The sequence below is a fragment of the Scyliorhinus torazame genome, chromosome 15, assembly GCF_047496885.1.
Source record: "Scyliorhinus torazame isolate Kashiwa2021f chromosome 15, sScyTor2.1, whole genome shotgun sequence".
In the NCBI taxonomy this organism is placed as follows: Eukaryota; Metazoa; Chordata; class Chondrichthyes; order Carcharhiniformes; family Scyliorhinidae; genus Scyliorhinus; species Scyliorhinus torazame.
In genome coordinates, this window is record NC_092721.1 from 9,425,889 (window position 1) to 9,439,677 (window position 13,789).

Below are 13,789 nucleotides of genomic sequence, written 5' to 3' on the forward strand. Positions count from 1 at the left end.
CCTTCCAGATCACAGCATGCTGTGTGCAAGCTATCCCAACCCACCTCTCCCCACCCCCTCTCCCCACCCACCTCTCCCCACCCCCTCTCCCCATCCACCTCTCCCCACCCCCTCTCCCCACCCCCCTCTCCCCACCCCCTCTCCCCATCCACCTCTCCCCACCCCCCTCTCCCCACCCCCCTCTCCCCATCCCCCTCTCCCCACCCCCCTCTCCCCACCCCCCTCACCCCACCCCCCTCTCCCCACCCCCCTCTCCCATCCCCCTCTCCCCACCCCCCTCACCCCCCCCTCTCCCCATCCCCCTCTCCCCACCCCCTCTCCCGACCCACCTCTCCCCACCCCCCTCTCCCCACCCCCCTCCCCACCCCCCTCTCCCCACCCCCTCTCCCCACCCACCTCTCCCCACCCACCTCTCCCCACCCCCTCTCCCCACCCCCTCTCCCCCCCTCTCCCCATCCACCTCTCCCCACCCCCCTCTCCCCACCCCCCTCTCCCCACCCCCCTCTCCCCACCCCCCTCTCCCCACCCCCCTCTCCCCACCCCCCTCTCCCCACCCCCCTCTCCCACCCCCCCTCTCCCCTCCCCCCCCTCTCCCCACCCCCTCCCTTCCCACCCCCCTCTCCCCTCTCCCCACCCCCCTCTCCCCATCCCCCTCTCCCCACCCCCCCTCTCCCCACCCTCCACTCCCCACCCCCCTCTCCCCACCCACCTCTCCCCACCCCCCTCTCCCCACCCCCCTCTCCCACCCCCCTCTCCCCACCCCCCCTCTCCCCACCCCCCCTCTCCCCACCCCCCCCTTCCCACCCCCCTCTCCCCACCCCCTCTCCCCACCCCCCTCTCCCCATCCCCCTCTCCCACCCCCCTCTCCCCACCCTCCACTCCCCACCCCCATCCCCCCACTCCCCTCTCCCCACCATCCTCTCCCCACCCCCTCTCCCCACCCCCCTCTCCCCATCCCCTCTCCCCACCCCCCTCTCCCCACCCTCCACTCCCCACCCCCCTCTCCCCACTCCCCTCTCCCCACCATCCTCTCCCCACCCCCCTCTCCCCACCCCCCTCACCCCACCCCCCTCTCCCCACCCCCCTCTCCCCATCCCCCTCACCCCACCCCCCTCTCCCCACCCCCCTCTCGCCACCTACCCTTATTAACCGTGCCAGCTGGGGGAATTAACATTCAATTGATTTCAAAAAGCTGGAATCGAAAGCTCGTCTCAGTAATTGTAGCATAAACACCCACCCGGTTCACGAACGACCTTTAGGGAAGGAAATCTGCCATCCTTACCTGGTCTGGCCTACGTGTGACTCCAGATTGGTGTGGTTGACTCGTAACTACTCTCAAAGGGGACTTGGGGATGGACAACAAATGCTGGCCTTGCCAACGACATCCACACTCCATGAACACATTTTTAAAAAGTAAAGCAGTTTTTAAAAAGTCTACTGATTAGATTTCTTCCCCTTCTGTTTGAAGCACTATCGCTGGGTGAAAGAGTACACATATGTTCCCCCCAGAGGGTCTGGAAACGCTCCTCTTATGTTGGCCACAATGTGTACACAGTGACAGCCCAGAATGCCGCCTCTAACATCTCTCCCCTTGTGAAATGCTGCCCGGAGCTCATGGCTCCGCTGCTGTCCCCAGCGGCACTGCTGTGATCAACAACAACAACATGCGCTTGCATTTATATAACATCCCAAAGCACCTCACAGGCGCGTCACCGGACAAAATGTGACACTGGGCCACCTGAGGAGACATGAGGGCAGGGGGCCAAAGCATGGCGAAAGAGGTAGGTTTTGAGGAATGTCTTCATTGAGGAAAGAGAAGTTGGGAGGTTCAAGGGGCCTATGTCACAGCTGAGGCAGAGACAGCTGAATGGTGGAGGGATTAAAATTGGAGATGCTTGAGACGTTAGAATTGAATGAGTGCAGCGATGTTGGAGAGCTGAGCCCCCAGCGGCTACAAGTGCTGTTTATAATGCTACTAACACAGTCTGCGAGGCACTGGGCAGTACACATCTAAAATAAACTCAAGGTCAAGTCTTTTATAGAAGGACTCCACTGATAAAAGTTACATAGAATTGACAGCTTAGTAACAAGCCATCTCATCCGTTCTGGTGGTTATGTTCCACATAAGCTCCCGACTCCATCTCACCCTATCAGCATGTACCTATATCACTTCCTCTTCAATGTAGCCATGTTACTCAACTCAACAAGTTTCACATTCCCACACTCTGGAATACGAACCACTAGCCTCTCCTTATTGGGTTTAGAAGTAGCTATCTTATGTTTCTGACCGCCAACTTTGGACTTGCTCACATGTGGGAACATCTTCTCTACATCTACCTTATCACAGCCCACTTCATTATCATAAAGACCTGTATTTGATCACTATCCAGCCATCTGTTTAAATGACAGAAGAGGTCCCCAGTCCGTCCGGTCTTCTTGATTGGCGACACTGCAGCACAGTGGTTAGCACAGTTGCTTCACAGCTCCAGGGTCCCGGGTTCGATTCCCCGCTGGGCCACTGTCTGTGCGGAGTCTGCACATCCTCCCCGTGTGTGCGTGGGTTTCCTCCGGGGGCTCCGGTTTCCTCCCACAGTCCAAAGATGTGCAGGTTAGGTGGATTGGCCATGATAAATTGCCCCTTAGTGTCCAAAAGGTTAGGTGGGGTTACGGGGATAGGGTGGAGGTGTGGGTTTAAGTAGGGCGCTCTTTCCAGGGGCTGGTGCAGACTCGATGGGCCGAATAGCCTCTTTCTGCATTGTAAATTCTATGGTTCTATGATTATGATGTCTCAGTTCTGTTGTCATCATTCTGAATGTTTATTACGCCTTCTTCGGTGCCTCTTGCAATCTTTATTCGACCAGACCAAGTGCGCAGATGTTTGATCACAGCGGAATGCTGAGTAAGCTTCAGAGAAAAATAGGAATGAGCCAAACGTCCCAGTGCCAAACACTATCTGGTCACCCCTGCTGGATGCGCCCTTCTCTGAATGTCTAGGTGATGGGATCTGCCGTTACGTCCCCTGCATAACATTTTTCTAAATTTCAATTGAGGGGCAATTTTAGTGTGGCCAATTCACCTACCCTGCACATCTTTGGGTTGTGGGGGCGAAACCCACGCAGACACGGGGAGAATGTGCAAACTCCACACGGACAGCGACCCAGAGCCGGGATCGAACCTGGGACCTCGGCGCCGTGAGGCAGCAGCGCAAACCCACTGCACCACCGTGCTGCCCTTGATTGCATAACTTGCCAGCACTCATGCAGCAGAGTCACGGATGGGCAGACGTTTACTGTGTAAAGTAGAAAACGGGAGGGCAGCCGGGAGTGCTTTGGGATAGTCATGGCCAGAGGTAACCAGGGGCGGGATTCAGCAGCAAGTTGGCCCGCTAATAGCAACACCTTTCATAAGAGAAACTCGCCGAAAGAGGAAACCCTTGGAATAAAACCTGTCAGCTCGAGTGCACCCGGATTGGACCACGACGCGGCAGAATGGTCTTCCTGTGATGCTTTTCAGGGGTTAGGAATGTGAAGGAAAAGATCCGAATTATAAAGATAAGGCTGAGTTTGGACTGACACCGACTCAATTAGATTTAACCGACCAGCAGGGTTTGCAGTTGTCAGATGTTTTAAAAATAAAACAATGAGGCACTTTCAATAATCATTTCCATTAGGGCTGAATTATGATTGATCATCTGTCCAATTAATTGAGCTATTAATTGATAACTAAGCATGTTCTGTGTAAATTAATTTCTCCTGAATTCCCTATTGAATCTATTGGTGACTATCTTATATTTATGGTTATTAGTTTTGACCTCCCTTACAAATGGACACAGATATTTTCTTTAGGTCTAAAGTAGATAACTCTAATACCTGGGCTGAAATCCGTCTTAACTTCATTGAAGCCGACTTGTGACAATAAGCGGTTATTATTATTATCAATGTGTTGCCATTTTTTGCTTCTGTTTCCATTAACAATGCCACCCATTGACAAACTTGGAAAATGGCTCTCTCTTGTGAAATGCAATTAACGTCACACATAGTTGATGTTTGTGGGACACCACTTTAATAATAATGGTCTTTATTGTCACAAGTAGGCTCACATTATTACTGCAATGAAGTTACTGTGAAAAGCCCCTAGTCGCCACATTCCGGCGCCTGTTCGGGTACACAGAGGGAGAATTCAGAATGTCCAATTAACCTAACAAGCACGTCTTTCGGGACTTGTGGGAGGAAACCGGAGCCCCCGGAGGAAACCCACGCAGACACGGGGAGAATGTGCAGACTCTGCACAGACAGTGACCCAGCGGGGAATCGAACCTGGGACCCTGGCGCTGTGAAGCAACAGTGCTGACCACTGTGCTACTGTGCCGCACACCCACTGCCACTTATCAATTCCTTCCAATGAGTCCATACCCATTATCCCTACTCTCTCTCCTGCTGTTTAACTAGGTAAATAATTTGCCTTAAATTCCACAAACATTAATTTCATCCACTTTTCCCATCATTAATTCTGTTTCTTTCCACAGATGCTGCCGTGACCTGGTGTATTATTCCGACATGCACAGTACTCTGCTTTTCCATTGTGTGGAACTTTATTGAATGCCTCTGGAAATCCGTTTAAATTACATCCATAGACATTCCCCTTGTCACACCAATCCACTTGAAATTCTCAACTCCCCTCCACGGCTTTGCTCCAATCTGCTTCCAGAAACAACCCCACCTCTCGATGCAACACCCTTCAGTGTTTTTAATCTACCCTCCTGTTCATTCTCTTTTCCTCAGTCCCATCCACAACTTACAGAGCACCTGGAACATGATAAAACATTGCAAGGGGCTTTGTAACGCAAAATTAAACTCCTAGCCACGCAAGGGATCTTAGAGCAAATAGCCAATAGCTTGGTCAAATATTGACATCTTTTAAAAATAAATAATTGACAGGATGTGGATGTTGCTGGCTGGGCCAGCATTTATTATCCATCCCTTACATTAACACTGCAATGAAAAACCCCTAGTCGCCACATTCCGGCGCCTGTTCGGGTACACAGAGGGAGAATTCAGAACGTCCAATTCACCTAACAGCACGTCTTTCGGGACTTGTGGGAGGAAACCGGAGCACCCGGAGGAAACCCACGCAGACACGGGGAGAACGTGCAGACTCCGCACAGACAGTGACCCAAGCCGGGAATCGAACCTGGGACCCTAGAGTTGTGAAGCAACAGTGCTAACCACTGTGCTACCATGCAGCCCTGGTTAAACAAGAATTATATTTGCAATGAATCTTTCAGTAAACCCTTTGGCTTCAAGTTTAACTTTTGCTTTTGATTAGACTCATAGAGTCCACGGGTTTGTATTTTTTCCAAGAGGGTAAATGTGAAACTCTCTGTCACATGGACACAGTTGAGGAGGATAGAATAGGAAAACACAGGGGGAGGAGGTATAAACACATGAGGGAGATAGGAATAGAAGGATATGCTGATAGGATGAGATGAAGCGGAGTAGGAGGAGGCTCATGTGGAGCATGAACAGGGGTAACGTCACTGGACCAGTAATCCAGAGGCCCAGGTTAATGCTGTGGTGACCTGGGTTCAAATCCCATCATGGGAGATGGTGGTACTTAAATTAAATTGACATAATCTGGAATAAAAGCTCAGCTCACCAAAGACAAATATTATCCATTGTTGTTTAAAACCCATCTGGTTCACTGATGTCCTTTAGGGAAGGAAATCTGCCGTCCTTACCCGGTCTGGCCTACATGTGACTCCAGACCCACAGCCATGTGGTTGACTCTTAACTGCCGCTCTGTAATGGTTCAGTCAGCCATTCATTTCAAGGACAATTAGGGATGGGCAACAAATGCTGGCCCAGCCCAGCGACGGCCACATCCCTGAAGGAATAGAGAAAAACAGCGTTGCACGTCTGTGTTATAACCCATGTATTCTCTCTGATTCTTTTACACATTACTCTCAATTTGTGTCCTCTGGTTCCCCAGGGCGGGATTCTCCCGCAATCGGCGGCATGGCCCGCCGCCGGAGTAAAAAGCGGCACAAACCATTCCGGCGTCCGGCCGACCGGAAGTTCTGCAATCCTCCGCACGTCCGGGGGCTAGGCCAGCAGCGGAGGGGTTGGCACCGTGCCAATTGGTGCCAGAGGGCCAGCATGGTCCCGCGCATGCGCAGAACCACTGGCATGGTCTCGCGTGTGTGCAGACCGGCCGGCATGTTCTAGAGCATACACTGGGGGATGTCTTCGCCGCGCCGGCCATGGCGGAGCTGTACAGAGGCGGGGGGGGGGGGGGGGGGGGGGCACGGGGGGGGGGGGGGGGGGGGGGGGACCCGGGGACCTGGCGGGGGCTCGGAGAATCCTGCCCAATGTCTTTTTTTTACAACTTTGCCTCAATTAAATCTTTACCTTAATCTTATTTTGCTGTGAGGAAAATACTCCCACCTTTTCGAGTCACTTTGTGATGCGCAAGGCAGCTGGCAACAGACAGCCCCTTCCCAGGTGAGGTAAGAGTAGCAGAGTGTGAAGGAATATTGGGATTAGCTTGTGATCAGTGAAATCACCTGAGGGCTACTCTCAGCGGAGTGAGACAGGATCTGTTAGTGAGGAAGCTGACAACGGATAATGATTAAAACTTGACCTGAGTGGCACAGTTTAAAATAACTTGCAGGAGCTGAGAGGATTACAACGGAGCGACTGGGATTTTTCCAGGCGCATTGAGCTGAACTCGTGCACTGCTGATACGGAGACCTATTGGCTGCCGAGGAGGAATTACTACATTATTGTGTCTGTCTGAAAAAGTGCAAACTGGTGTCTCTGCCTTGGTCGAGACAGTGGTCGAGCTTTATCTTCATCTACTCTCAGTCTAGACAAATGTTATAGACATTACACTAATTATGGAAATATCCTGCCACAGGTAGAATCAAGACAAATTCAGCCTCGGATGATCTATACGGGTCACTGCTGGTTACAAATCATTCAGGCAGATTGCATACTGTGTATGCTCACCTCTGAGTCAGGAGGTTGTGGGTTCAAATCTCACCCCAGAGACTTGAGCACAATATTAACGTTGATTCTCCAGTGCAGTACTGAGGGAGTGCCGCACTGTCGCAGGTGCCACCTTTTGGATAAGATGTTACCCCCTGATTTGTTATGTTGTAGGTGTAACATAAGCGGCTTCCTTGTGGTGCACTTGACAAAGGAAGGTTCAGACGTGGAGATAACTTCAACACGTTTATTAAACTATTTACACTTCTATTACTCGGGTTCAACACTACTGCTAATCCTACGATAGCTACCCAGACTGACCAACCAGTTGCTGCAATCCACGTGGTGGGTGTAATATTGAATCAACCCTGTGTCTGTACTCACTGACTGTCTCCACTGGAAAGAGGCAGATCATGTGTGTGGTGTCCTTTATATATGGGTTGGTGTAATGCCCCCCTGTGGTGGTGTCACCTCTGTGTGTATCGTGAATGTCCATTGGTCATGTCCTATCTAACTGATCTATTGGTTGGGTGTGTGTGTGATGTCACTGGTGCTCCCTCTAGTGTCTAGCTAGCCTACATGCATTTACATTGATGCACATCACCACACCCCCGACTGCTGGTCCACTCTCTCAGGCTTCCCCCCCATGTCCTGACCAAGGTGCATCCCTCAACTAGCATCACTGCAACGTCTTTCTGTTTGTGGGACCTTGCTGTGTATAATTGGTTGCTGTGTCTTGTGCATTACAGCAGCGACTACACTTCAAACGGGCTCTGAAGAAGCAATCATACAGGTTGAAACGTTAACTCTGCTTCCCTCAGCACAGATGCTGCCAACCCGACTTCCAGCATTTTCTGTTTTTATTTCCGATTTCCAGAATCTGAAGTATTTCGCTTTTATTTTTATATTTCAAGAGGTACCTAATTGGCCATAAACCACTTTGGGGTGGTGCTGAGGTTGCTAACAGTGTCACAAACGCCAGTCTTTCTTTCTATCAGTTTAATGTACATCTTGTGAAGTGATTGATGCTCCTCTTTCACTCGTTATTACTCAAGTGTAAAATTTAATTTTTTGCATGGAAAATGCAGCATAGCGACAGACCACTCAGCCCATGTCAGCCTCCTTCTGTCCTTCCGCATCTCACTCTATCGTCAGAACCTTCTATTCCTGTCTCCCTCATGTGTTTGTCCAGCTTCCCCTTAAACGTACCTACACTATTCACCTCAACCAATCCCCGTGGGAGAGAGTTCCACATTCCTACCATTCTCCGGATAAAGACGTTTCTCCAGAATTCCCGATTGGATTTCTTGGAGACTGTTTTGTATTGATGCCCTCTGGTTCTGCTCTGAGCCACAAGTGGGAATATTATCTCTCCGTCTGTCCACTCCATCACAACCTTTCATATTTTTAAAGACCTCGATCCAATCAGCTACAGTCTTTTCTTTACAAGAGGAAAAATCCCCAACCGGATCACCTTTGCCTGCTGGATCAGTTCTGCTATCATCCTTGTGACTGCATCTCGCACCCTCTCCAGTGCATTCCATATCCTTCCCTTAATATGACAACCAGAACTGTGCACATCTCTCCAAGTGTGGTCTAATCAAGGTTTGATGCAAATTTATCCAAACGTCCTCTACTTTTCAATTCCAGCCCTCCATAAATAAACCCTCGTGCTCAGTTTGTTATTTCCTTGGCCTATTTTACCTGTGCAGTGACTTTAATAAGGTGTGTACTTACTTTCCTGGGTCGTTTTGTTCGTCTCCTCCACTAATGATATGTGACCTCTTTATTTTGCTTACCAAAATGCAATACCTCACTCTTATCTATTCTTTTACCAACGACTCTGGGTAATATCGTACCCAACAAAGTTTTGTCACTCATTGTGCTCACTGACTTACAATAGCTCGGGCCTGACAACGACACAATTTTGAAATTCTTCTCTTTGCTCTAAAATCCCTCCGTGTCCTCACCCCCTCCCTATCCTCACTCCCTCCCTATCCTCACCCCCTCCTTGTCCTCACCCGCTCCCTGTCCTCACCCCCTCCCTATACTCACTCCCTCCCTATCCTCACCCCCTCCCTGTCCTCACCCCCTCCCTATCTCTGTAATCTTGTCCAGCCCGACAACCCTCTCAGATCTCCATGCTCCTCCAATTCTGGCCTCTTGAGCAACTCCAACTTTAATCACTCTGCCACTCTTGTATGGGCCAGGGTTTAGAGAACCCCAAAGTGTATCAGTTCACCTGACCCTTGACTTATAATAGATTCTGGTTATGGGGAGCACAAGGGCCTACTTTACAGGTGTGATGCATCAGAGATCTAAAGTACTTTCAAAACAAAACCATGTTTATTTATGAATCCAGTTAACACTTTATAAACCCACAGTAAACATCTCAACAACTATCAACACCAATCATCCCCACAGATACAATATTCTATAAGTAACCCATAATCTTTCCTTGCAACATCCATAAGACAAAATACTCTCCAACACAGACATCAGGTTTAAATTCTCTACTGAGAGCAGTTATCACTTTTAAATTAGCAAGTGATTTGACGATGTACCTTTCATGCAGAAAGAAATTAGAATTACACCTGGTTTAGCTGGATGCAGCTCCCAATCTGCAAAACAAAACTAAACACACCCTTGTAGCTGCTCGCTCAAAGCGAAAGTAAAACAGACAGACAGCCCAGCTCCACCCACACTCTGACATCACTGCAGCTATTTGATAAACACCCATTTCTTAAAGGTACATCCACTACAACTATTTGATAAACACCCATTTCGTAAAGATATACCCACTACAGCTATTTGATAAACACCCATTTCTTAAAGGTATATCCACTACAGCTATTTGATAAACACCCATTTCATAAAGGTATATCCACTACAGCTATTTGATAAACACCCATTTCGTAAAGGTATATCCACTACAGCTATTTGATAAACACCCATTTCGTAAAGGTACTCTCACATGACAATTGGCAGTCATGGCTTCAGCTGCATTGACCCTAATTGCTGGAATTCCTGCTCCAAACCTTTCTCTCTCTCTCTCTCTCTCTGCCTCTCCTCCTCTAAACCTTTCCATCAAGCCGTTTTCATTGACCGACCTTTGGGGAACCTGTTCCTCAATGTGATGGTGTTGATCGCGTTTGTTAATTATTCCTCTGAAGCACCCGTTGCGAGGTTTTACAACAGTAAAGCTGCTATGTAAATGCAAGCCATAGTTAGCATTCAATTATCCTTTCGGTAAAGTATCGTTACTCCATAACAGCTCTTAGCCATTATGGTTTTCCGGTGGTCCAACACAAACTCTGTTCCCCAATCAATAGCTCAATTTCTCTCCATGGTCACAGTGTGCGGCTAAACTAGACCTTTCGTACTCTTGGTGTCTGACTTAACCCTAATCTGAGCTTCCGACTGCATCTTAGGCCAGCTACTCTCTTGACTCAGCTCACCTACTACTGAAGTCCTCATCCTTCCCTTTGTTGCCTCCAGCCTCCTGGCCTGTGTCTCTTCCATCCACCATAAACCGGAACCCCTCCAAAACTCTGTTTCCCCCATCCCAATTCACCCATCGGGCTCCTGCGAGGCACCTTCTGATGGTTTATCACGTTAAAGGTGCTACATAATGCAAGTTGTTTTCCTGTTACCGAAGACACGGGAGAATTGATTGTGGAAATTATTTAAAGGCTGCTCTTCTGTTTTCCAGGGCCAACCCTCGGAATTTCAATTTTGACAATGTTGGAAGTGCGTTACTGGCTTTGTTTGAAGTGCTGTCATTAAAAGGATGGGTGGAGGTCAGGGATGTCATCATTCATCGAGTGGGCCCAGTAAGAAACTTCTGCATCATTTACCTCTGACTGTTTACAACAATTGTGTTAAGAAGGAGGGAAGATCTTATGAGGGAAGGCTGAGGGACTTGAGGCTGTTTTCGTTAGAGAGAAGGAGGTTAAGAGGTGACTTGATTGAGGCATACAAGATGATCAGAGGATTGGATAGGGTGGACAGTGAGAGCCTTTTTCCTTGGATGGTGATGTCTAGCACGAGGGGACATAGCTTTAAATTGAGGGGAGATAGATATAAGACAGATATCAGAGGTAGGTTCTTTACTCAGAGAGTAGTAAGGGTGTGGAATGCCCTGCCTGCAACAGTAGTGGACTCACCAACACTAAGGGCATTCAAATGATCATTGGATAGACATATGGACTGTAATGACCTCCAATTGGCATTATTGGTTGGCCAATTGGAGTATGAGCTACCTCAATGATAGCTCATTGAGGGGCCCATATAAGCACCTGTGTAGGCTTTGTGAGGCAGTCTTAAGTTGACTGGAATGCTAGCAGCACTGTTTGGAGCTGCTCTTGTATATAGTTATTGCAAATAAATACTGGTGTGGTGACGGAACCCCTGCCTCCTGTGGATTATTACATGGACGATAAGGGAATAGTGTAGATGGGCTTTAGAGTGGTTTCACAGGTCGGCGCAACATCGAGGGCCGAAGGGCCTGTACTGCGCTGTTATGTTCTATGTTCCAAGGAAGGCAAGTAGTATGTTTCCCTTTATTGCAGGGGGATGGAATGCAAGAGGAAGGAAGCCTTACCACAATTGAAAAGGGCTTTGGTTAAAAGCACTCCCTGTAATTATCAAAGTTATTGCTGTCATTCTGATGATTTATGTAATGTTGTGAAAAAAGGCATATTGCTTTACAAAGTCCATCACGCCCCATCACAGGCTCCTTATACTTTACTGAGACATGCAGACGGTGAACCAGGGTGCATAATGAATATTTAATTTATTTGTAAAATAAGGTACAGAAAGTGAAATAAAGAGAGGGAAAGAAAGATGAGATACAGCGAAAGAGATTTAAAAGAGACAGTTCAAAAATAATGTTTTGTAAATCTCCCAAAAGTGATTACATTCAGAAAGAATGCGACTCCATGCTTGTAAAATTACATTTTTCAAGGTGAGAGTTTATTTGGCAAAAATCAAGACTTATTACACTGTTAGAAATTCATTTGCACCGAGATGCACCAGCCCTAGCTTTTCCTGGCATGTTCAGTGAGTAATGTTTGGAAAAGTTCACACCTTTTGAAAGCAGAACTAGGGGGCATAGCCTCAAAATAAGGGGAAGTAGATTTAGGACTGAGTTGAGGAGGAACTTCTTCACCCAAAGGGTTGTGAATCTATGGAATTCCTTGCCCAGTGAAGCAGTAGAGGCTCCTTCATTAAATGTTTTTAAGATAAAGATAGATAGTTTTTTGAAGAATAATGTGATTAAGGGTTATGGTGTTCGGGCCGGAAAGTGGAGCTGAGTCCACAAAAGATCAGCCATGATCTCATTGAATGTTGGAGCAGGCTCGAGGGGCCAGATGGCCGATTCCTGCTTCTAGTTCTTATGTTCTTATGTTCTTTACACATTTTCATTGTCTATCGGCAAGATAGCAGTATAGCAAGTGTTATGGGCCAGGGTTTAGAGAACCCCAAAGTGTATCATGGAGTTCACCTGACCCACAACTTTTAATAGATTGTGGTTATGGGGAGCACAAGGGCCCACTTTACAGGTGTGATGCAACAGAGATCAGAAGTACTTTTAAAACAAAACCATGTTTATTTATGAATCTAGTTAACACTTTATAAACCCACAGTAAACATCTTAACAACTATCAACACCAATAATCCCCACACATACTATAGTCTATAAATAACCCTTCATAACTTTCCTAACACCATCCATATATTAAACCCTTTTCAAAGAAAGGCAGCAGGTTTAAATTCTCTACAGCAACAGATATTACTTTGAAATACTCAAATGAGCTGAAGACAGTCTGCAGCTTGCAGAGAGAGATCATTATACAGCTGTTTGCTTCGCCTGCAGCTATCCAGCTCTGAAAACGAAACTAAAACACACTGTAGATTGCTGCTCAAAAACGAAAGTGAAAGACAACCAGCCCAGCTCCACCCACTCTCTGACATCACTGCAGCTATTTGCTAAACACCCAGGGCGGGATTCTCTGATCCTGAGGCTAAGTGTTGATGCTGTCGTAAACGGCCGCTCCAGCTGCCGATACTGGCGACAGATGGCGCCACGGGTCTGCAGCGACCGATACGATTGCACGCATGCGTGGTGGCTGCCTTCTCCGCCCCAGCTCCGACGCAACATGGCGGAACAAAAGAGGCCCCCAGCCCGAGAGGCCGGCACGGGTCAGGCCATAGCGGAGACCCCCGCCCCCCCCCCCCCATCCCGGGCGGAGACTCGCCAGGGGGACCCCCAGCGCTGCGCCGCCGCCTGTGGCGCCGGTTCTCCGCTTTGTGGAGAATCAGCAGGGCGGTGTCCCGCCCGCCCGCCGATTCTCCGGCCCGGCGTGGCCTGAGAGAATCCCGCCACCAGTTCTTAAAGGTACTCTCACATGACACAAGGCTCATGGAAGAGCAGGAGAACCTGGACAGCAACTGCCTGATTTCTGTGCTTAACTGCATTTGTACAGCTGCCGAAAGTTGCTGTCGCTTTAGTCCTTAATACTGATGAGCTGTGATAGCCTTCACCATACAGTTAACACAAAATCTATGTCACTATGCCTAACTTTGAATTCTCTTCCCACAGATTCACGGCATTTACATCCACGTTTTTGTGTTCCTTGGCTGTATGATCGGACTGACTCTCTTCGTTGGAGTTGTCATCGCCAATTTCAATGAAAATAAGGTAGGTTTAGCCGTCCGAATGATGGAAAACGCGTGCGGTGATCGTCCTTCACTCCTTCCAAACTAGCTATAAACGCATGACAAAGACCTAAGTTTGTTCC

The 13,789-nt window shown here is 48.6% G+C and overlaps 1 protein-coding gene across 1 annotated transcript in view; it reads left to right on the forward strand.

Annotated features, from left to right (window-relative positions):
* The window catches only part of nalcn (sodium leak channel, non-selective), a 282,172-nt gene that overhangs the window by 206,237 nt on the left and 62,146 nt on the right, over nt 1-13,789 (forward strand). Inside the window, exons 29-31 of the mRNA XM_072476568.1 lie at nt 7,736-7,871; nt 10,699-10,819; nt 13,591-13,689. Coding sequence (XP_072332669.1) covers nt 7,736-7,871; nt 10,699-10,819; nt 13,591-13,689 — 356 coding nt within the window. The remainder of the gene's footprint in view (nt 1-7,735; nt 7,872-10,698; nt 10,820-13,590; nt 13,690-13,789) is intronic.